The sequence below is a fragment of the Sciurus carolinensis genome, chromosome 1 (assembly GCF_902686445.1).
Source record: "Sciurus carolinensis chromosome 1, mSciCar1.2, whole genome shotgun sequence".
In the NCBI taxonomy this organism is placed as follows: domain Eukaryota; kingdom Metazoa; phylum Chordata; class Mammalia; order Rodentia; family Sciuridae; genus Sciurus; species Sciurus carolinensis.
Window position 1 is genome coordinate 67,756,158 of NC_062213.1, and position 25,325 is coordinate 67,781,482.

General features: G+C 34.4%; 1 protein-coding gene across 5 annotated transcripts in view; it reads left to right on the forward strand.

The window, feature by feature from the left end:
- The first annotated feature begins 248 nt into the window (after positions 1-248).
- Ppp1r42 (protein phosphatase 1 regulatory subunit 42) overlaps positions 249-25,325 on the forward strand; it is a 53,405-nt gene continuing 28,328 nt past the window's right edge. For 4 of the 5 annotated variants that reach the window (XR_007110358.1, XR_007110364.1, XM_047565601.1 and 1 more), the window contains exons 1-5: positions 249-301; positions 6,214-6,430; positions 8,909-9,075; positions 10,389-10,527; positions 11,932-12,048. Coding sequence is in view for 3 of the 5 variants with exons in the window: in XM_047565601.1 (XP_047421557.1) it covers positions 6,302-6,430; positions 8,909-9,075; positions 10,389-10,527; positions 11,932-12,048 (552 nt within the window). In the remaining 2 variants the exon portion in view is untranslated. Of the gene's footprint in view, positions 302-361; positions 402-6,213; positions 6,431-8,908; positions 9,076-10,388; positions 10,528-11,931; positions 12,049-25,325 lie in introns of those variants that run through there. The other variant, XM_047565604.1, reaches the window with a different exon arrangement.

Sequence of the window (25,325 nt, forward strand, 5' to 3'; positions counted from 1 at the left end):
GATGCTCCAAGAATGGGAAATGGTGACCTAACAAATACTGTTCGGTGTACTACCTATGAAACCGATGCCTCACGGCCAGCTCAATCAACTGGCCTCAGTTCGGAGACTGCCTAGTTGGCAACATCAAACACCTTGCCGCCACGTCACAATCCACAGGACCGCAGGGGCCACGGGAGAGGGTGCTTCCTGCAGCCTCGCGATACTTCCCGCGAGCCGCGGGTAGACCGGGAGCGTCTAGTTGCTCGGCAACTGCGTGGAGGCTGCGGAGGACCCGAGGCCGGCGCAACTTACCAAACCGGAGGTACTGACCAGACTAGTCCAGCGAGCGGTGAGGGGACTCGCGGGAAGGAGCGTTGAGACAGAGGAAACCCCATAGCCACGTTTCGCAACCTTGCCTGCCAGTAAGACTCTCCTGGGACGATTGTTAAAATGCAGGTCCCTGGGCCCTGTCTCTAGACATCTAGAATTTCCAGAAAAACGCAGTCTGAATTTTTAACAAATGACTAGGATCAGGCAAGATTGGGAAACAGCTCCGGAGGAAGGAGGCGGTGGAAGCGGGGGCCGCCGGGCTGAGCGAGAGGCAGGCACCGCGGGCGCGTCTGAGTTCCAAAGGGTTTTGAAAGCTTGAGGGCTGAGGTCGCTGAGCCTGGGACTCGCAGAGTAGAAATGTAGGTGGAAATTAACTTGGGAAACTGTCCATCTCGTTTGGCCTGTGGAAATCCCGGGGAATGAAAGTCGAGGGGGCCACTTAATGACTTCCAGAACGCAGCTGTAAGCTGTTCCCACGGGGATCTGGAGGGAGAGCCTAGCTATCGGAGCCCGAGATGACATTATCTAGTGGGAGGAAATGCAGAAAAGGCGTTTCTCACACTTTAGAAAATAATGAATCTCATTTAAAAGAAAAGCAAGGACACACCACAAGTGTTGACGTAATTGTTTTTATTATTATGTTCTAAAATGTATCCAAACCCACACTATTGGGTTCAGTTTAGACTTCTGAAAGTTTATAATTTATTTACACAATGAAACTACAATACCAATAAAGTTTAAAGTTTTATTTTAACAAATGTGACAAGTGTTTTGCGAAATAATCTTCCTTGTGCACTGCTACAGTGCAGGTTCTTTTGAGTTAAACGTCGATGATTTTTAAATGTTCAGTTCTGTCACTTTCACATTCAAATCCCTGGAAAGTTTTTTTTTTTTTTTTAATTATTGATTAGGTCCTTTGACTTTCCCTTGGTTTAATAAATACTTCATTTAAGTTTGCCTCTTTCTACTTTTAATTATCTGAAATTCTTAAAACTTTTCTTCTCCACAAACATCCATTGTAGAGACAGAATTCCTCTATAGTGACAGAGTTAAGATTATGCCATCCTAAAATATGCTGCTCTGGCATATTGACTGTATTGAGCTAAAGGCTTTAAGGAACAACAGGTGCAACATTACTGACCTTTTATTTTGTTTCTTAAAAGCAACAAATGCAATTTCCATGTGAAAAAGTTCCTTCCTATAGTGGAAAATTATCATTCTTACCATCATGGATGGGAAGCTGAGGTCCAGGAAAATCCTTACAAATTTTTGATTAACCCTTAACTTCCTAGCCACTTCTTCACAGTTGGCTACCTTAGCCCAATCCCCTTTGCCTTGTCACATTTTCACGATTTCCTACTCTTAATTCAGTATATAAGTGCTCAGCTGTATGTCTTTGAGTCTTCATGTCAAAGGTTCCCTTGCCACTTAAAATTTGTATTAAATAAATTTATATGCTTTTCTTCTTTTGCTCTGTCTTATGTCAATTTAATTCTTAGGTCCAACCAGAAAAAAAGGAATCCAAGAGGGTAGAGATTAAAGTTTGCCTCTCTTGCATGTGGATAGGCCTTTATGAGGTTTTAGACCCAAAATTTATTTTAATTCAGGTTGAAAAACAGCCGTAAGCAAAAACTTGTGATAGCACTTTTCTTGGGTTGCAATCTCAGGGAAGTAGAGTGAAGGAAAAAATGAACTGGACAGAGATGGAAGGAGAGCAAATAGAAGAAATTGTTACTCTGAAGACTACCACATGTTTTCAAAGAGATGTTCTGAAATGAATATGTTTCCCAAAAGTCCATGAGGGAAAGGAGGATAAATCCATTGTGACTCCTGTCTCCCTTTCATCAGAGTTAACCCCACTGGGATCACCTCCTCCATATTACAGGGTTGTTCCTGAAAAGACACCAATATAGCAATCTCCCTCAGTTACCAGGGGAAGGCCCTGGGATGGATAACCTCTTTTAAATGTACATTTTCACTGGGCTCTCCTGTAATCCCAGTTACTCAGGAGGATCACAAGTTCCAGAGACCCTCAGTAACTTAAGACTCTTGTCTCAAAATAAAAAATAGAAAGGAGAGGTAGCTCTGTGGTAGTGTCCCTGGGTTCAGTTCCCAGTGCAAAAATAAATAAATTAACAAATGCATTTTATAGTTACCAGTATAAAAAGGACAATTAAATTTTTCAGGAAAAAAGGTTCTAAGATTTAAAAGTTTTAAATATGGGCCAACAAAAGCATAAAAGGATATTAAAAATTGAAAACATCTGTATGAAAAATCAAATCTGGTAGAATCAGCTAAGAGTAGAGAATTCTAATCTTAAATATATTTATGTATATTTATATTAGAAGATAGACTAAAATTAAAGCAAGCATCCACATCTAGACCTTGGGGAAAACACAAAATAAATCTGAACGTAGGAGGAAAGAAAATTCAAAAAGAGAAAAATGAAGTAATAAAATTGAAGCAGAGATACAATAGAGATGGTCAACAAAACTAAAATTGGTGTCCTTTGAATGTTGTGCTAACAAAACAGACAACCTGATTTGAGAAAAACCAGAAAGACTAATCAAGGGGAAAATGGAGAAAAAAAAATTAGGGATGAGAAAGGGAACTATCAATCAAAGCAGTAGCAAAGACTGGCATATTAAAATAGAATAACTTTCTGACAGTAAATTTAAAATATAAGCAGAAAGGTTAATTTCCTATGAAATACACAAAATATACCAAAATGGATTCCAAAAGAAACAGAAAACCTGAAGAGACCTATAACCATTAAAGAAACTAAAGCAGTAGTTAAACATTAATCTCCTCAAAATCATTACCCCCCAAATGAGAACCCACCAGGCCCAGTTGGTTTTACAGGAGATTTTAATCATATATTTGAGGAAGGAAAAAGTACGAATATTCACTAGCTGATTTTAGTTAGCTTTGGATACCAAAATCCAGCCATCAAAGAATAAGAAAAAAAATGACTGGCCAAAGTCCCTAAAGAAGCATAGATAAAGTAGATCCTAAATAAAATATTAGCAAACTCAATTCACTTAGATCCAGTGTATCTAGTATATGCTATTCTGTGTGATATATCTCTGGAACGTAAAACATTTTAACGTAAGTCTATTAACATATTAACTATTTCACCACATATTCTAATACACACATTTGCATGCACGTGTGTGCACACACTCAGAGTCAACATCCATTCAGGAATTTTTTTGGTTTTTGTTTTTTCTTTATTGGTGCTTGAAATTGAACCTAGAACTGCACACAAATACAGAACAGGTACTCTACCACTGAACTACACCTCCAGCCCCCAAATTAGTGATTTAAAAAGAAATATTTACAAACTGAGTAGAAAAGAACTTTCTTAATCTGAGAGTGGCTACCTACAAAAAAAAAAAAGCAAACATTATACATAGTAGTGAAAATTGCAAATACTTTGAGTTCAGCAGTAAGACAAGTGCATACACTCTTTCTTTCCACATGGCCATCCCAGCCCATCCCACCACCTTTCTTCTCCTTTTTTCTCTCTAGTTTCCACATATGAGAGAAAACATACACCCTCACTCTTGACCTTCTGAGTTTAGCTTATTTTGCTTAACATAATGGCCTCAAGTTCCATCTGTTTTCCTGCAGTAACATAATTTCATTTTTCTTTATGGCCGAATAAAACTCCATTATGTATATATACACCCCATTTTCTTTATTCATTCATCTATTGATGGAAACAGGCTGGTTCCATAGTTTGGCTATTGTGAACTGTGCTGCTATAAACATGAGAATACATGTATCACTGTAGTATGATGCCTTTAATTATTCTTTTTTTCTTCTTCTTTTTTTGGTATCAGGAATTAAACCCAGGGGTGCTTAACCACTGAGCCATATCCCTCAACCTTCTTATTTTTGTTTCAAGACAGGCTCTCACTATGTTGCTCAGAACCTTGCTGAGTTGCTGAGGCTGACTTTGAACTTGTGATCCTCCTGCCTCAGCCGGCAGGAGGACATTGCACCTGGCAATGTCATTCTTTTAAAATTAGGGAAGGAGTTACCACAAAAAGCACAAAACATGAACGGAAAGTGATGCACAGGGCTAATGTTCAAAAACAGAAAAAACTTCTAGTTTTTAGAAAATAACTTTAAAAACAAAGAGAGAGAGAGAGAGCAAATAGACTAGCCGATGAAAAAATATTTGCAACAGATATAATCAATAGTATCTGATAGAAATATGTGTGTTCTAAAAATTACTTATAAAACAAAACTCACTAGCAAATATAGGTGAAATATAAGAAATAGCAATTACATCCATTGGCTTGAAAAAGTTTGTGTAAGTGATGATCTGGTTGTGAGGAACTTCTCTTATTACATATCACCCACAGAGAATAAATACCTTGATCATTTAGAGAAACTACAGTAAAATTCAATATAGAGTCAGTCTTCTTCTCCAGGAAACTCAATCCAGCACTTACTGTGAGGTCAACTATTTTAGAAGGAAAGAGAAAAAGTGAAAAGTATTCCTTGAGGGGGATTGGGTCCTCCTACCTCAGAAATAGATACCATTTTTCTTGTTTTATTTATTCTTTTGAGACAGGTTCTTACACATTCAACAGGCTTCAAACTCCTGAGCTCAGGGGCTGGGATTGTGGCTCAGTGGTAGAGCGCTTGCCTGGCATGTGTGAGGCCCTGGGTTCTATTCTCAGCACTACATACAAATAAGTAAATAAATAAAGCTCCATGGACAACTAAAAAATATTAAAAACAAAAAAACAAAAAAACAAAAAAACTCCTTCTGGGCTGGGGATATAGCTTAGTTGGTACTAAGCACAAGGCTCTGGGTTCAATCCCCAGTACTGCAAAACAAACAAAAATAACCTCCTCCTGCTTCAGCCTCTTAAGTACCTGAACTATTGTACCCGGCTCCTTATTTTGTTTCTTATTTTATTATTTTTGTTCTACTGGAGATGGAACCCAGGGCCTCAGGAACACTAGGATCTACTGCTGAACCATGACCCAATCCCATATATTATGAGAAATTTGAGATAACCTAAGACTGCCTACCCAGTGATCAGTGAAGCCAAAATCTAAACCAGGCCATTTGGACCGAGAAATACTACATTATGTTGCCTCTTTCAGGATTATAGCTGCAGTAACATAACATAACAAATTCCTAGGCTAGCTCCACTTTTAAGTGTCTTGTAGCATTATCCTCTATATAACTCAAGCTTTTCAATTTATCTGTTCTGATTTTGGAATTTTGGAAACAGATTTACTGTGGCTATTATGTGAAAAGGAGCCAGAAAACCTGATGTCATTCTCAACTGCCTCTAGATTGAGTAATTGCAGATAAATCTCTGGGACTTAGTTTCTTCACCTATGAAATGAGAACAATAGAAAATATTCCTTGAGGTCCTTTTTGACTCCAAAAGATAATAAATTATCCTTCAAAAGATGCCCACAATAACAGTTCAATGCTATTTGAGAGGAAAAGATTTAAAAGTAAATGAATACTATGCACTTAATTAATTCTTAAGTCTTTAATATATGCTTAGAAAATACCTCAATGCTCATAAAAATGTCTGTGGACTAACTCATCAAATAGTTTTATTTAAGAAAATTAAAGAAGCCGGGTACAGTAGCACACATTGTAATCCCAGCTATTTGGGAAACTGAGGCAGGAGGATCACATGTTCATGACCAGCCTGGGCAACAGAGTAAGCCTCTCGCAAAAAACAAACAAACAAACAAACAAACAAAACTAAAAGGGCTGGGGATGTAGCTCAGTGCTGAAGCACTCCTGGGTTCAATCCTCCATGCTGCAAAAGCAAAAGAAAAAAGAAAAAACCTAAATCAAAATAACCTTTCCTAAATTGCTATGTGATATCATAATATTCCCTTTTTTTTAATTTTTAGAAAGTTGGAAATAAACAATATCTAAACCTGCTTCTGGACATGACATCAAAACAGAGCTATTGCTGAGAGTTTGGTTTATAGAGAAATCATGGTTCGACTGACCTTGGAACTAATTGCCAAAAACAGCAATCTTAAACCCCGAAAAGAAGAAACCATGGCACATTGCCTGAAGAAATTAACTCATATAAATTTTTCAGACAGAAATATAGATGCAATTGTAAGAACTCAAATTATTTCTTATTTTTATATAATTAACCAATGTAAAGTTTAGAAATTGGTCTGAGGGTATACCTAACATATTAACTCTATTATTAATTAAACTTATTAACTGTATTTTTACTAGTAAGCTTTATAGTATGTTTTCTTTTTAATTTACTTCTTGTGATATCAAACTTATTTTCTATAAATGTACCATTGTGATTTTCATGAATATATTTTAGATACTGTTGTTTCTGTTCCCCTACAATACTCTATATAGTGTGGCAATCTGGATTTGAAAATAATTTCAAAGATGTTTTTGTATTATTCCAGAGCCTTGCAATATAATATTTGACACATCAAAATGTTATGAAATAACTATGTGAGTACCATAATTCAAAAGTTCAACAGTGGCAGCAGGGATATAACTCAGTGGTAGAGTGTGTGCTTAGCATGCCCAAGATCCTGAATTGGATCCTAACAGATGCCACCCACAAAAAAATGTCAATTGAAATTGTTTTGCACCTAATTTAACTGGTTATATGTGTGTGTGTGTGTGTGTGTGTGTGTGTGTGTGTATGTGTGTGTGTGTGTGTGTGTGTGTGTGTTGGAGTGGGTTAGTTTTATCAGACAAGAATATGTTGGACTTGAATATATTCTGAAATTGCATTTTCTCAGTGCTAGGGTAATTCTTGGCTTTAATTTAGGAAATTTTAAAGGCTGAAATAACTTTTTGTGATCATTTGTAGATACCAATCTGTCGTCCCCAGTATGTCTTAAAGACTACAGATGAGAGAAAATTTCTCAGAAACATAGAAGTTACATGAGGGCAAGGATCATGTCTATTTTGTACACATCATTCTAAACCCCCTATCCAGTACAATACCTGACTCATATTAAATGCCTAATAAACATTTGTCAAATGAATGGATGGATGAAATACCAAAGCCCCAAGCAAAAACTGTCCCTTAAGAATGTTTTGAGGGGGTTGGGGACATAGCAAAGCAGTAGATCACTTGCCTGACATGCCTGAGTTCAATGCTTGCTATCGCAAAATTAAGAAAAAAAAAAAAGGTTTTGTTTTTGTTTTTGCAGAGCCACAACCCGCTCTTATATCATTTCTGGTTCTCTGCTGATCCTTCTCTCCAAGGATCCAACAGCCCCAGGCCTCCTGTTTCTCTTTTGTTGCTCAGAGCTCTCTACCTTATCATACTATATAAGATTGCTTTCTCCAGGAAGACCCAAAGAGCCCTTACGTAACTATATTTCCACAGCATGTTTGATCTTTGTCAGGAGGAATGCAAACTAGTTAAAGTAATTCACACTAAAATAAGAAGTTATAAACTTAAAGTTTCCAAAAATGTGATGTTGATGAAGGCTGACACATTTTGTAGCAGAATTTTCCTCTCTCTCTTGTAGGGAGAATTATTCTAGGGTAATTCTGCCACCATTCAAGAAATAACAGTCTTTTAAAATTACCTTTATTTAGGCTGGGATGTAGCTCAGTGGTGAAGTGTCTGCCTTGCATCCCCAAAGTCTTGGGTTGAACCCCCAGTTCCAAAAAAGACTAAATAAATAAATAAATAAGATAAAATTACCTTTTTTCCCCCTTACCTCAGATGTAATTGGTGTTTAGCTGAATGTGGTACCACGCACCTGTAATCTTATTCACTTGAGAGGCTAAGGCAGGAAGATTGAAAGTTCAAGGCCAACCTCAACTTAGTAAGACCCTATCTTAAGACAAACTAAACAGGACTGGGAGTGTAGTGCAATGTTTGAGTGCCTAGCATGTACAAAGCCCTGGGTTTGATCCCCCAGCACTGAGAACAAATTTTTTTAGAATAAAATATATATAAAAAGAAGAAATATCCTACCATTCAGAGATACCCATTTTTAATACTTAGGTATTGTCCTTCCAGTCTTTTCTAGGCATGTAGTAATATAATTTTCCAAAATTGGGTCATAAGGAATGCACTGTTTTCATTTAATTATGTATTATTAAATTTGTAAGGTAGTACTATAGAAAGTATAAGGATAGTTAATGGTTTTACACTATTCACTTCAATAGCATTATCATATTTTTAGTTAATCCATTAATCTTGAATATTGGATGACTTCTGCTTTTCAGTATTATAAACAGTAGCAGTTCACTTCCAGACACACAGAAAGAGCAAGCCTGGTTTTTTAACATTGGAACAATAATTTGTTCAATGCTTCTACTTTCAGAGGACCCTAATTGCTTCCAAGGAAAATTGCTTGCACTGGGAAAAATCTTAACAAATACAATTTTACTGATATAATTATAGAATGTTAAATCCTAGAACTTATTTTGTAATCATTCTAGTATCATTTTGACTATGCCAAGAAGAGAGAAATATTTTTCATTTATATAAACCCTAAGGGAATTTATAGAATGTTCACATGAAAAACTCTCTAGAAAACAAATGTCTCAGTTTTTAGGAGAAATTAAAAATGACTGTTGTTGTTTTCCTTTTAGGAAGACCTCTCTCTTTGCAAAAATCTTAGTGTTTTATATTTATATGATAATCGTATTAGTCAAATCACTAACCTGAATTATGCCACAAATCTGACCCATCTGTACCTACAAAACAATTGTATTTCATATATAGAGAACCTCAGGTCATTAAAGAAACTGGAAAAACTGTAAGTGCTTTTATTTTTTAATAATGTTAACTGTTTGTCATCCTTAGAGTATATATTTTATGTAGGCAGGCATTTCCATTTTCTGCATTGTTTCACAAGTAAATTTAATATGTAATTGAGTCTGATTCTCACATATGTTTTGTGGAACAGGCTTCAATTTTTATTTTCTTACATATTGTTATTCATATGAAATAAACTTTCACATGTAAACTGAACAATTTATGTTTTATTAAGCTTGATGTATCTTTCTTTTTTGGTGGAGTAAGTTGTATTATGAACTTATAGGGACACCTAAAACATCCTCCTATGACTTAACTAGTGAAAAAAGTTTCCATGGAACCCAGATAAGTGCTGTGCCTTTCAGAATCACATGACTCAAAAGATCAATGTCATAGAATTGATCATGTTCATGTACATTTGATTGTAAAAAGGCATTTACTGCCTATAGTAATTATAATTAGGCAATGAAGACTGGTAGATCCACATTTCCCCAGCCTAGAATAACTACCATGCTTCACAAAAGTGGACCAAAGGCCTCATAATGGGGACAATAAGAGCAGGGTGGGGAATGCTCATTAAAAATGACTGGGTTCTTGGGAGGGAGGTAAGAATGGAGGAAGGACTGTATAGAGGGAAAAGAGGGGTGGGAGGGGTGGGGGGGAGGAAAAAATAACAGAATGAATCAAACACTATTATCCTATGTAAAAGTATGACTACACAAATAGTATGCCTTTACTTCATGTACAAACAGAGAAACAGTATGTATCCCATTTGTGTACAATAAAAATAAATTTAAAAAAAAAGACTGGGTTCCAACCTAGATATCTAAATCAGAATTTCTGGGAGTTATGCCAAAAAATCTTCATTTTTAAACCTACAGGTGATTCTCTATACCCTAACACATGAAAAGCCCTGGTAGATAGTTTACTAAGGACTGTCTCAATTCTCACATTTTAGAAAAAGTAAAAATATATTTCTTAGACTAACTTAAGTGTAAAAATATAATTTATTGCTATTTAGATAAACCTTTCATAGATTCAATATAGAAGTATAGTATTCTGTGTATATAATTTTCACACAGCTGAGTGATTTTATTACACTTTTATTATGTGTAAAGACCGTAGCATTCTTGGGGTTGGGGTTGTGGCTCAGTGGTAGAGTGCTTGCCTAGCACGTGGGAGGCACTGTGTTCAATTCTCAGTACCACATATAAATAAATGAGTAAAATAAGGCTCAATCAACATCTAAAAAATATTTTTTAAAAAAGACCATAGCATTCTCAGAGTCTATTTAGAATTATGTCTATGTTTCAGATATCTGGGAGGCAATTACATTGCTGTCATAGAAGGTTTAGAAGGATTGGAAGAACTAAGAGAACTTCATGTTGAGAGTCAGAGGCTTCCCCTTGGAGAAAAGCTTCTATTTGATCCAAGAACTCTTCGTTCTCTGGCAGTAAGGCCACATTTGAATATTTTGACAAAGAATATAATGATTAACAAGTTATAATGGAACTGGGACATGGTGAAGGTATATTTGGACACTGCAAGTTCTCTTCCTGTTTGTATGACAGGTTGAGAGCTTGAGGACTGAAGCTGCTTTTCCCACATTATGTCTCAGTGTCACGATACTATAAAATAGGATAGGAATGCCCACCTCCTAGATAAGTAAATGAATATGGAAAGGTTATGTAAATTTAAGTTCTAATGCAGATGATAAGTCATTCATAATTTGGGCCTTGGTGATTATCATAGCTTAAAATTTTAAATTTTAGAGAAAAGTCTAAGGAAAAAGGAATGCATAATTATTTGGCAGCTTTTAAACAATGCAGAGAAATGAACTAGTTTTTATCCCATCCTCTCATGATCATCTGTAAGCAACCACAGCTCAACCTCAACTGCTCCAATTAGACAGACCCGACTGTGGGGATGGCTAGTTTTAGTGGTGGAAAACACCACTCAAAACATTTTTACTAGCTCAATTTTTACATGGATTCAAGCAGATTCTGAAGTTCTAAATATGTCATAATTTTTTCAGGTTTATTTCAAGTGATGTATCAGGAAATATTTTTTCTAAAGGTTGATCAGTGCAGATCCTCAGTGGTATACTCAATCTTGGTAGAGATTTCTGTGCCTCAGATTTAAGATGCCTTTGATTTAGTGTTGCCATATTGTATATTTAAGTCCTCATTAATAGCTTACATCAAAATTCTTATTAATTAGCTTACTGTTATTTCAAGTGACTTTTGAATATATGGACAGTAAAGAGAAACCACTATAGAGAGGCAAATATAAACATAAAAACCAGATATTTGTTCTTGCTTGGTTATCCTTCCTCTTCACAAAAACAAAGATAAAAATTATCTCTTCCTATGTAAAGCACAAATCTTAATGATATTTAGCACAAAATATAATTTGTTTAAATTACAATAAGCATTTTTCTGTTTTCAACATTGTGTTTGGGGGAGCATCTTTTTTTTTTTTTTGGGTGCTGGGGATCGAACTCAGGGCCTTGTGCTTACAAGGCAAACACTCTACCGACTGAGCTATCTCCCCAGCCCCCTTTTTTTTCTTTTTTTATTCTTGGCTTCTTTATTCTGTAAATCTTTTATTATGGAAGAGGAAAATAAAAATGTATGGAGAAACTACAGGCAAAACCAAAATTTACATCACATACTATGTTCTGAAAGTTCCATCCAAAAATAAATAGCACTAAAACAAGATCCCCATGGTTTATTTTCTTGCATAAAAAGCAAAACAACCTGATAAATCTTACAACTTCTTAAGAATTCGTATTTTTATTTCCTATGTATAGTATTTAACCTATTTACTAATGCTAATTTAGTTATTTTTCTTACAGAAATCCCTCTCTATACTGAATATCAGCAACAATAATATTGATGACATAAGAGACTTAGAAATACTGGAGAATCTTAATCACCTTATAGCAGTCGACAACCAACTTATACATATAAAGGTAGTATAAAGAAAATTAATTTTAAATATTTACATGAAATGGTGATTGAAAAGTATGTTTTGAAATATCTATAAAATATATCACTTTTAAAATTTAATGTGGATCTGTTTTAAAACTATCTTGTGAATCTCTTCTTTTTAATATATTTATTTGTATAATTCTGCTCTCTTACCTGGTTTTCTTCTCCATATCCCAAGTCCTCCATCTTTTACCAACAGAATAAAAGATTCTCTGAGAATAAATTATATGCTTTTTCCTGTCTGCATCATGTATCCATCAAACTTTTCCTTCTAGACTAGATTTCTTGCCCTTTGATCTCCCAATGAATGAACTTCTAGTAACTGTGACTACACCTGAGCTCTCTCCAGGTTGCTCCTATTTGAAGAACCACCCTGGGTGTTGAATTTATTCTACTTTGTACTAGCTATATTCATGCCATGTTATATCATATTGTGCCACATTCATTCAGTTACTCATTTATTTGAATATGAACTGGGCGCCTACATATTTGTCAGGTATTGTACCGCAGAAGAAGGAACAATTCAGTTCCAGGTCTCAAGAAACTTACAGTAAACAAATAATGATACTACAGTGTCATCCTGTTTAGTATGGTAACCCAAACATAACAGCCTAGGCTTGGCAAAGCTTCCTGGAAATAATTACCTGTGAGTTGAGTCATTGCTCTGACCTCAAAGTTTCTGTTATGGCAGTGGGATGCACTGTGGTATCATTTATTGACATTGACATAGGAATCACAGGAGGAAAAATGAGCTTCTTTATCCCACATACAGAGATCTTGTTTTCAGAGCTACTTTCAAACAGCATCAGCTTTATTTACAAATTCATATCTATTGACTGATCCATCCCATAACTATTATAAGCAGTAAATTGTGAAAATAAATATATGTATTCTAGTACAAATGAATTCCTCGAAATATCCAAAATTTCACTGAACAATCAGGGTGGATGTTTAAAAAAGACCACACAGCAAGTCCAACTCAAGTAGTTGTTTCAACTTACAACATGAAAGATTTAAGTATTTCACTAAACAAATTCTAAACTCAAAAATATTTTAATTTTAGAGTTATTTTCTAATCTTATTTATTGAGCATTTTATATTTGTTATCAGAATTTTCATTTTCTTATATATATACATGTATTTATATACATACATGTATGTATACATTTCTTATATATACACACATATGTATACATACACACAGTACATGTGATACTATTCAAAGTGACAGAACCAGAATTGGTTTTTTTATTGACAGAGAAGACCTGGACTATGTACAATATTCCATATTCACCCCTCCAAGAAATGGAAACAGTGGTCAAGCAAAGAATTTTGCCTTTTCTTAAGAGAGAATAGTGGAAGATTCCAATCTTCCAAATTGGCATCAATCTTAAGTGCAGGATAAGTATTTTCCCTAAATGTTTTTCTGAACCCAGGTCTTAAGCACAATGCTTAGCAAATAATCTATAATAAATGGTGAATATATAAATGTGTCTTAATGTAATCCAAATAGTTATTATCATAATTATGAAGTTCATTGTAGTTATTGCCATTACTTTAAAAAAAATTTTGTAGTTGTAGATGGACAGAATGCCTCGATTTTATTTGTTTTTTATTATGTGGTGCTGAGGATGGAACCCAGTGCCTCATACAAGCTAAGCAAGTGCTCTGCCACTGAGCTACAGCCCCAGCCCTGCCATTACTTTTAAAGTCTTATTCTATTATGCTTTTAACTCTGAACAGAGAAGGAAAGTTTGATAACAGGACAAAACTGCTAGGCTCCAAATGATCCCAGTGGACATTTTCCTGCGTGACCTTATGATCAAACTGTTTTGTCTACAATGATAACTCAGGCCATGCTAATAACAGATAGCCAGAATAAAATTGTAACCACAGTCTAACAACCTATATCTAGCTCAATTTCTGACACATTGCAGTTGCTCAATAAATAATTGTTGAGTGAACAATGAGGCAACAGAATAATATGAGATTAGAGAGAAAGGTATATGGGCCAGATCATCAAGGTCCTTTTAGAACATAATCGTAATTCATAAAATGAAATTCTGATTTCATTTTAAGTGTACTAGAAAGCCAACCAAAGGATTATATTTTTTAAAAGGATTTCTCTACTATGTGAAAAATGAGTTTCAAGAGTGACAGCAAAGATATCAGGAAACTATTGCAGAAACTAAGTAAAATGGTTGCTTAGCAATGAAGAAGAGTGGGTAGATTGGATGTTTATTTTTAGATAAAAACCTATGGAATTTATTTGAGTAGGATGTGGGCATATAGAAATGAGAAGAATCAGGGTTGACTAATAGGTTATTGTGTGAGGAAATGGATAGACAGTGGAAGCCTTTATGAATTGGGGATACTAGGGAAGGAATAGATTCCTTCTCTTGCATTGCCTATTGGATATTGAAATGGACATGTCAAATAGATGTCTGGAGTTCAATGGAGAGGTAAGATAGATGAATTTGAGTCAACAGCATTCACATCACATTCAGAGTCCTGGGACTGGGTGAAACACAGAAAAGAGGAAGGATAAATAAGGTCAAAACCAAGCACAGAAACACACCAACATATAGAGACCAGTTAGAAGAGAATGCTAGTTAGAGGCTTTTAGAAGACTAGTTAGGAGTCAATGATTTATGAGAACAGAAAAATGAGCTTCAAGAAAGAGGAGGTGACCACTTGTGTTGAATGAAATTCAGAGGTTAACATGAGAGCAGATAAGAGGTTAACAGAAATGTACTAAATTTATCAAGAATGAGAGTATGTCTGGTAAAGTACCATGCTTTTGGCATGTTTCAGGATAGAATGCAGGGGTTTTACACTGGTTTTCTCTTCTTCTTCTTCTAACTAAAGCCATATAAACCTGTTAGAAATTTCTTTCCATGTGATATGGTTTGAGTTTGTTCCTCAGAGGTTCATATGCTAGAAGCTGGGTCTTCAGTGTGGCAGTGTTGAGGTGGTAGAACCAGGTAAAAAGTGATTAGATCATTGGGGCCCACCTTCAGAAAGGATTATGTTCTTGAGGGACCTAGGTTAGTTCCTATGAGAATGAGCTATTTAAAAAACAAACAAACAAATAAACAAACAAAAAACCCTGGTCCCTGAATCTCTCTGGCTTCCTGTCTTGCAATGTGATCTCTCACTCTTGAATTGTGTTCCCACCATGATGCCATCTTGACTTCTTGTCCTGTAGCCAGAGAGTCCACACCAAAGCCAAGCAGATCTTGGACCTCCAAAATTGTTAACTAAATAAAGCTCTTTTCTTTATACCTTACCCAGCATCAGACATTTTGTTATAGCAGCAGCAAATAGATTATACATTATTCTCCATTTTATAGTTTGAGAAACTTCTTTCATGGCTTATCAGGGAAATACTTTCCTTATACCTGAACTTTCAATGCATAAGCTAAAGGGCAAAAGGAGAGAAAATTAAAAGACTGCCTAGATAGAATACCTTAATAAAGTTATAGGGGACAAGTTTAATCTGTGAAGAAGTTGAACTGGAGAGGCTGTGAGTTAAAAATCATAACAGAGGGTAATGTTGAAAAATGAGAATTTAGTGAAAGACTAAATACTGAAATGTTAGAGAGCCAGTGCTTGCCTCCCTTGGATGTACACAAACCAGGCTCCCTGCCTTGTGTGTCTTAAAAACCCTAAGCAAGAGTTGTGCTTTAGGGAATCTGACTATCCCAAAGAAATCATCCTCAATTTCAACACTTAAGCGTACCACAGGGAATATACCCAGATACCTGACCAATTGCTGTATCAGGAGACTGACTGGGAAATAAAAGGGATTCATAACCTTGAAATAAAAACAGGATTCCATTTTTTTAAAGTAACATTAAGTGAATAAGAGAGAAAACTTAGAAATTAAAATAGGATAGGAGAAATCAAACATTCATATAAATTTAAATGATAAAACTGAAGCAGTTTTCCAAAAAGAACTAAAAAAGAATGGAAAATGAACAAGTAAAAAAGAAACTTAAAAAATTAATTCAAGAAATTCAATATATGACTAATAAGAGTACCAAAATCAGAGAATAGCTTTGTGCTACTGTAACCAAATACCTGAGACTGGATAATTTATAAGAGTAGAAATTTATTTCTCACAGTTCTGGAGCCTAGTAAGTTTAAGATCATGGCACCAGCAGATTTGGTGTCTGGTGAGGCCTGCTCTCTGCTTCTAAGATTGTACTTTGTTGTTGGATCCTCTAGAGGAGATGAACACTGTATCTTCATGTGGTGTAAGGGACCCTTTTATAAGGCATTACTCCATTCATGAGAGTTTTATCTTTATGAATTATTTTCACCTCCTAGAGACCCCATCTCTAATGTATCACATTAAATTTATCACATTAAATTTCAACATATGAATTTTTGGGGATACATTTGGATCATAGCAATAGTTGTAAGGATAGGGAAAGAAAATTACATTGAAAAATTATATAATGGGCCATGAACAAGAGCCAGAATCACCCTTCACAAAATACAAATAAAAAACTAGCCAAAATATGTAAAACAACTTTTCAGACTTTGAACAATAGGCAGCACAAGCCTGTGTTTCCTAACACAAGAACAAATCAGGTGAGTACTATGTTATCTCAGCTGTCTGCCCGAAGGCACTTTTCAGGCCACCATGCAGGGAGAGAGACAGCAAATAAGAACTATGAGGATGTAAATCATAACTGGAGAAAGATTCATTAAGGAAAAAAAAGTGTCAAAAATGGCATGGAGAAGACAGGACTTTTAAAAAACTATTATAAATGTATTTCCAAATTTAAAGAAGTCATGAACACAAGAAGAGAAATAATAAATAGGAAAAAAGTTACTTCTAAAGCTGAAAAATGTATCTAAGATGAAAAATTCATTGGACTGAATTGAGTGAAATCAAAAGCTAGAGCATTGGGGACTGGGGAGATAGCTCAGTTGGTAGAGTGCTTGCCTTGTAAGCACAAGGCCCTGGGTTCGATCCCCAGCACCCAAAAAAAAAAAAAAAAAAAAAAAAAAAAAAAAAAAAGCTAGAGCATTAAAAAAGATAGAGCATTAGACCCATCCAAACTGAAATATGGGAAGAAAATAAGCACTAAAAAAGAAAAAAGAAAAAAAGAGAAAGAAAAAAATGAGCAGAGCCTCAGTGAATTGTAGTAGAGCATTACAAGTATTCAAATATGTATTTAAATGAAGTTCTAGGAGAAGAAAAGGAGCAAGAACAGAAAATACCTTCGAAAAAATAGAGGCCTCAAGGTACCCACAGCAGTTAAAACTGTCTTGAGGGCTGGGGTTGTGGCTCAGTGATAGAGTGTTTGCCTAGCATGTGTGAGGCCCTGGGTTTGATTCTCAGTACTGCATATAAATAAATTAAATAAATAAATAAATAAATATCCATTGACAACTAAAAAAAATATTTTTAAAAAACTGCCTTGTAGGGCTGGGGATATAGCCCGGTTGGTAGAGTGCTTGCCTCGCAAGCACAAGGCCCTGTGTTCAATCCTCAGCACAGCAAAAAAAAAAAATAAATAAATAAAAAAAAAAAAAAAAAAAAAAGAACTGTCTCATAAAGAAGAAAAAAACTGGAGGATTCACACTTTCCTATCCAAAATTTACTACAAATGTATAGTTACCAAGAGAGTATAACACTGTCATGAGTACATACATTAAGTGTACTCATAATTATTCAGTGGAATGGGATTGGGAATTGAGAAATAAGCCCTCATATTTGTGGTCAACTGATTTTTGACCAGAGTGCCAAAACGATCCAGTGGGGGAAATAGTCTTTTCAGCAAATGGTGCTTAGATAATTGGATAGCCACATGCAAAAGCATCAAACCAGATTTCTTCCTTATATTACAAATAAAAATTAATTCATAATGTAATAACTAAAACTATAAAACTCTTACAGAAAAATGTAGAGATAAAAATTCTTGTCATAATGGTGGTACTGAAGATCAAACCAAGATCCTTATACAAGGAAGCTAGGCAGGCATTCTACTATTGAGCTACATTCCCAGCCCTAAGATAAATCTTTATGACCTTGAACTAGACAAAGACTTCTCTTAGGTATGACAACAAAAGAATAACCAAAAAAATTTTTAAAAACCCAAATAGATATACTGGACTTTAATAACTAAAAACTTTTGTGTCTCAAATGGTATTGTTGAAAAGCTGAAAAAGACAAGTCACAGACAAGAAGAAAATATTTGTAAATGCCGTGTCTAATAATAGACTTGGAACTGGAATATTTAAAGAACTCTTACAGCTCAATAGCAAATAAGCAAACAATCCAGTTTTAAAATGATCAAAGGACTTGAAAAGATATTTCTACCAAGAAGATATGCAAGTGACCGATACTCATGCAAAAAGATACTCAACATCATTAGTTGTTAAGGAAAGACTAATCAATACCATTCAGATGAACTTTGAAGACACTGTATTAAATACTCCAGTCAAAAAAAAAAAAAAAACTCAAGAGACTGAGAAGCAGAAGGATCACTTGAGGCCAGGAGTTCAAGGATAGTCTGGGCAACATAGTGGAATCCCATCACTTAAAAAACGAAAGAAGTAAGATGGTGGTTGTAAAGGACTCGGGGAAGCTCAGCAGGGGGAATGGAGAGTTATTGTATAATGGATATGAGTTTCAGATGAGATAGATGGTAGTGATGGTTGGAAAACATTATGAATGTATTAAACACCACGAACTATACATTTAAAATGGATAAGATGATAAAATTTTATGTTATGTGTATTTTCCCACAATAAAAATGGGGAAAAATTCCACAATGAGATATCACCTCACCCACTATGGCTATAAATGCTACTATTACTACTACTACTATGACTACTACTATTAATAATAGATAATAAAAAGTGTTGCAGGGCTTGGGAGATAGCTCAGCTGGTAGAGTGCTTGTCTTGCAAGCACAGGCCCTGAGTTCAATCCCCGGTACCACAAAAAAAAAAAAAAAAAAAAAGTTGCAAATATGTGGAGAAATTAGAATTCTCATATATTTCAAAGGGTAATGTAAAATGACTATATTGCTTTGGGAAACAGTTTGGTGCTTCCTTCAAATTTTAAACACAGACTTATCATATGACACAAAATACCACTTCTAGATATACATGAAAAGAAAAGAAAACATGTCTACACAAAAGCTTGTACATGAACATTCATAGTATTCATAATGGCCAAAAAATGAAAACAGTTCAAATTTCCATCAACTGATGAATGGATTAAAAAATGTATTTGTCCATACAATAGAATAATACTTGACAACTAAAAGGAATTAAATACTGGTTCATACTACATCATGAATGAGCATTGAAAACATTATGAAAGAGGACAGATACAAAAGCCCACATATGGTATGATTTCATTTATATGAGATGTTCATTACAGGTGAATTTATAGGGTTGGAAGGTTGGGAGAAGATAGGAAGTGATATTAATGAGTACGGGTTGTTGTTTTTTTTTTAAGTAATGACAATGTTCTAAAAGTTGATTGTGCTAATGGTTGTTCAACTCTGTGAATATGCTAAAAATCATTGAATCATACACATTAAAACAAATGGTTATAAGAACCAAACAACATCAAAAGCAATAGGAAAGAAACAATGCCCCCCAAATCTTCAAATATGAGAAAAGTATAATTTCTAGATACATGAGACTCAACAAAACCCAAGCAGGACAATCCCAAAGAAAATTACACCAAGGTGCACCATCATAAAATTGCAAACAGTCAATTGATTATAAGAATATCTTAAAAGCAACCAGATATTTTATGTACAAGGAAAGATAAGAATTATAGACAGGGCTGGGGATGTGCCTTAGTGGTAGAGTGCTTACCTAGCATTCAGGAGGCCCTCAGTTTGATCCCCAGCACTGCAAAAATAAAAATAAAAACAAAAAACACAACATATTTTTGTTAAAAGCAATGTGAGCCAAAAGACAATGGAACATCTTTCAAGTACTAACACAAACAAAAAAACCCCATCAACTTAGAATTATATATCCAGAGAAACTATTCTTTTACAAAGAAAGGCAAAACATTGTTCTCAGAAAAATAAAACCTGAGAGAATTTGTCCCTGGAAGACCTGCACTATAAAAGATTAAAGCAAGTTTTTCACACTGAAGAAAAATATGGTAATAGATGGAGGAGCTTTTCATGTAAACAAGGGAATGGAATGTTGAAAATGCAGATGTAGATCAAATATAAAAGATTTTTCATATTTTCTTAAACAGGTAATTGTTGAAAGTGAAAATAAACATTTATCATGGAGTTTGATATATAATAATGATAATATACAACAATGTACATTTAATGACAATACAATATATGTAATACAATGTACATAACAATATCCTAGGGGGGGGCTGGGGAGATAGCTCAGTTGGTAGAGTGCTTGCCTTGCAAGCACAAGGCCCTCGGTTTGATTCCCCAGTACTGCCAAAAAAAAAAAAAAAAAAAACAATACCCATACCACAGGTGGAAAAAATGATGGTATGCTATTATTAAGTTTCTGTATGTGAAGTAGTATCCTATTATTTGAAGGCAAACTGTGCTTATTTAGAGATTGTTTTAAATTAAAAGTAAGATTATAGAAAATGTATAATAGAAACACAAAACAAAGAAGGCTGTAGTGACTATATTAATATAAGACAAATAGACTTTAGAACAAGAAACAGGAAATAAGGAAAATCTTTAATGATAAAAAGTGCCAATCCATCAAGTAGATGTAGCAATTCTTAAATGTTTATGCTCCTAATAACAGAGTTTCAAACTGAATGAAAAACTGACGGAAGTAAAAGGAGAAATAGACAAATCCAAATTATAACAGATTTCAACACTCCCTCTTAGTAACTGATAGAACAAACAGATGGCAAACCAGTAAGGATTGAAACAACTTGGTACAGCACAACCAAGCATCTTGATCTAAAGTTTGTCATTATGCAACACTCCATCTAACAATAGGAATGGAAGTGTTCACCGAAATAGCCCATATTCTGAACTACAGAGCAAATCACAATAACTTTAAAGAACTGAAATTATACAGAGTATGTTGTTTGACCACAATGGAATGAAATTAGGAATAAAAAATAAAAAAGGTTATCTTTTTTTTTTTTTTAATCCAGGGGCACTTAACAACTAAGCCACATCTCTAGCCCTTTTCTTTGTATTTTGTTTTAAAACAGTGTCTCACTAAATTGCTTAGGGTTTCACTAAATTGCTGAGGTTGACTTTTGAACTTAAAATCCTCCTGCCTCAGCCTTCTGAGTTGCTAGGATTATAGGTGTGTGCCACAGTGCCCAGCAAAAAAGGTTATCTGTAAAATCTCAAAAGGCTATCTTTAAAATCTCCAGTTGATTCTAAAATTTATAAGCAAGAGACTTAGAATACTAAAACAACATTTGTCACATATTTGGAAATTTTAAAATACAATTTTAAATAACCTCTGGGTCAAAGAAGGAATCACAAGGGAAACTAGATAATATGTGAACTAAATGTAAATGAAAAGAAAACATTTAAAAATTTGTGGAATGTGGTAAAGTAGAATGAAATTTATAGCTTAGAATGTTTACAGTAGATAAAAAAAAAAAAAAAAAAAAAAAAAACAACCTCGATGTAAGCATCCATCTCAAGAAGCAAAAAGCTAACTGTAGTGACACACACCTGAAATCTCAGCAACTCAGGGCACTGAGAGGAGGAATGCAAGTTGAGGGGCAGCCTGGGCAACAAGGCAAGACGCTGTCTCAAAGTTAAAAAGGATTGGAAATGTATGTAGGTTAGTGGTAAAGCACCGCTGGGTTCAATACCCAGTACTGGCGGGGGGGGTGGGGGGGGACAGGGGGAAGGAGCAAGAAAGATAAATGCAAACTAAATTCAAAGTAAGTAAATTTTGAATTTACTTACAAATATTAATACAGCAAAAATTAATGAAATAGATAACCATTAGAGAAAAATTAAAAGCTGGTTCTTTGAAAATGTAAATAAAATCAATAAACTAGCTAGGCTGATTAAGAAAACAAAAGAAGCCACAAATTAACAATATTAAGAATGAAAAAGATATCTCTATACTTAAAAGGATAATAAGGGCATGTTGTGAAGAACTCTATGCCAATAAGGTTGACAACTCAGATAAAATAAATTTCTTGAAAGACGCAAGCAAATTGCCAAAACTACCTCAGGAAGAGATAAAAAATCTGATTAGTTCTATATATACATATTTCACAAATAAAAATCTTTTCAAGATCAAATTACAGATTTATAGTCTAAGTCCTCTTAAAATCTTTAGTTACCTATAAAACAAAAGTATATATATCTGACCTTATTAATGAAAGAATATCTGTAAAATTGTAAACTTAAAAGGTTGTGGAAGTACATTAGGGTATGAGAAAACTAAATATATAAACTTTGCTTTATGGCAACTATGTATTACCTGTTAAATAAAATAGTATCAGGGTTTTTTTAAGCCTTTCATGTAGAACTTGACAATTTTAGTGATACAATGTTGACTATATATTGTACTTTATTTGTATTAAATATAGGTAACATATGATTCCATTGTTTATGCTTACTGGACCCAATAGTGGATAAGTTTTCGGGGCAGTGCAGAGTTCAAGAAGAAAATTGAGAAATACTATGAAGTTCAAACTGTGGCAGAACTTATAAATTTGGTTATTAGCCTTAAATAGATTAGAAATGAAAGAGGGGTTTATTTCCCAAACCCCTTGAGTTTATTCTCAGTATTAATAGAACTCTTATGAAGAAAAATTTGCAGAAGTACTATTTTAGTTAATTAAGGGCTTATATGTGTGTGTGTGTGTGTGTGTGTCTGTGTCTGTGTGTCTGTCTGTATGTATCATTCTATTACTCTTAGCAAATAACTATTAGATGTATTGATTATAATAAGATCTAACTGTCACAGTTACAATGACAAGTCTGGCAACTGAGCTTTGTTGACATTAAAATAACATGGCAAGAAATTTTGGCAGTAAAAAATTCTTATCCAAATACAGTATGTAGCTAGCACTGAGAAGAGGTTTTTATAAAGTTTTTACAGCTATCTTTCCAGAATTAGAAGCCTGGGTTCATTTGGAGACATGGACTCTTATTTATTTGGAGAAAGAAGTTGATTCTTAAATTTGATTCAAAGTAATGATTATTATACCTTTTGTAATGCTTCCTTCTTGAGGTTCTTTTCTCCTGAACAAAGCTTAATCTGTTATGATCAAAATGTTATTTGAAGCAGGTGAAATATTCTAACCTCAGACTTAGTTACAAAGCACTGATTTTTTTTCTCTTGATACAACTGTATGTAATTTTGTTACATTAGTGAGTCTTACTTTGTTTATTATTTCTAAGAACCCCTCACTGTATTGCCCAGATAAAAATTTAAGTGATATTTATTTGAGTCATATTATAAAGGGACACAGTTATAGTCAGGTAGAGTATGTTTTACTCTATCAATTCATCCAAAAATTAATTTAAAAAAGGCTTGTTCACTTTAAAAAAGAAATAAAAAATAAAACCTCAGCCTTTACATCATACACAAAAATTTACTCAAAATGGATCATATCTAAATTTAACTGCTAAAATATAAACTTCTAGAAAAAATGGATTAGAGAAAGAGTTTAGGTATTAAAAAAGCATGATCCATAATAACTGATAAACTGGGCTTCATGAAAATTTTTCTTTGAAAAGTTTTTCTCTTTGGAAGACATCATGAATGAAGTGGTAAACCACAGACTGAGAGAAAGTATTAGCAATAAATATATCTAAAAATTTGTTTCTAGTGTACATAAAGAACTCTTAGAATTCTTTAGCAAGAATACAGCTAATATATTTAAAATGGACCAAAATTTTCAACAGTAACTTTATAAAAGGACATATATCAGCGATCAATAACACAAGAAAAGATGCTCAGTATAATTATTCTTCGGTAAAATGTACACTAAAATCAAAATGTGGTACCACTGCACATCCAGTAAAATGACTAGCATCAAAGAGGCTGACAATATCAATTGTGAATGAGGAGGTGGAGCAAATGAAACTCTCACCTGCTGAGGAATATGTAAAATGGTACAACAACATCACTGGAAAACAGTTTGATAGTTTCTTAGAAAGGTAAACATGGACTAACCATTTGACCCACCAATCCCACTCTTAGGCATTTAAACACTCCAGTGGAATCCAAACCTGCATCCATACACATACCTGTAGCAAACCGGTATAGTAATTGTATTTTCATTATTGGAAACAATCAAATTTCCTTCAAATGGGGAATAGATTAACCGTATTCCATACAATGGAATAGTACTCTGCAATAGAAAGGAACAAACTAGTGATGCACACAATGAATTTTTTTAAAAAAGACAATTTTTTAAAATTCATTATACGCAAATGGGGTACAACTTTCTCTGGTTGTATACGAAGTAGAGTTGCACCATTTGCATAATCATACATGTACATAGAGTAATGATGTTTGTCTCATTCTATTATCTTTCCTTCCCTCCACCACCTCCCCACTTCTCATTTTCCTCTATACAATCCATCCTTCCTCCATTCTTGCCTCCCTGTGCCTTCTGTATTATCATCTACTTATCAGAGAAATCATTCAACCTTTGGTTTTTGGGGATTGGCTTATTTCACTTAGTAGGATATTCTCCAACTCATTCATTTATCTGCACATGCCATAATTTTATTCTTCTTTATGGCTGAATAATATTCCATTGTGTATATATACCACTGTTTCTTTATCCATTCATCTATTGAAGGGCATCTAGGTTGGTTCCATAATCTAGCTATTGTGAATTGAGCTGCTATAAACATTGATGTAGCTGTGTCACTGTAAACATAAGTTAAATAAGCCAGACACAGAAAGAGTACATACTAAACTCTTTTATTAAATACTGTGTGTAATATGTAAAACTTACATATTTTATATACCATTTTTTAAAAACTTTTTTCTTTTTTTATTGCTAAAGATCAAACTCAGGGCCTCATACATGTCAGGCAAACACTCTAACACTGAGCCACATCCCCAGCCCTCACACTAAACTCTTGAAAAATAAAAGCAAATGTATACAGTAACACATAGAAAGTCATTGGTTGCTTAATCAAGGGAATGGGGAAGACTTTGACTGGAAAAGACCATGAGTGAATATTTAGGGATGATTGAAATGTTCTGTATCTTGATTATAGTGATTGTCATATGAATGTATATGTTTGGTCATTTAAGTGGATGAATT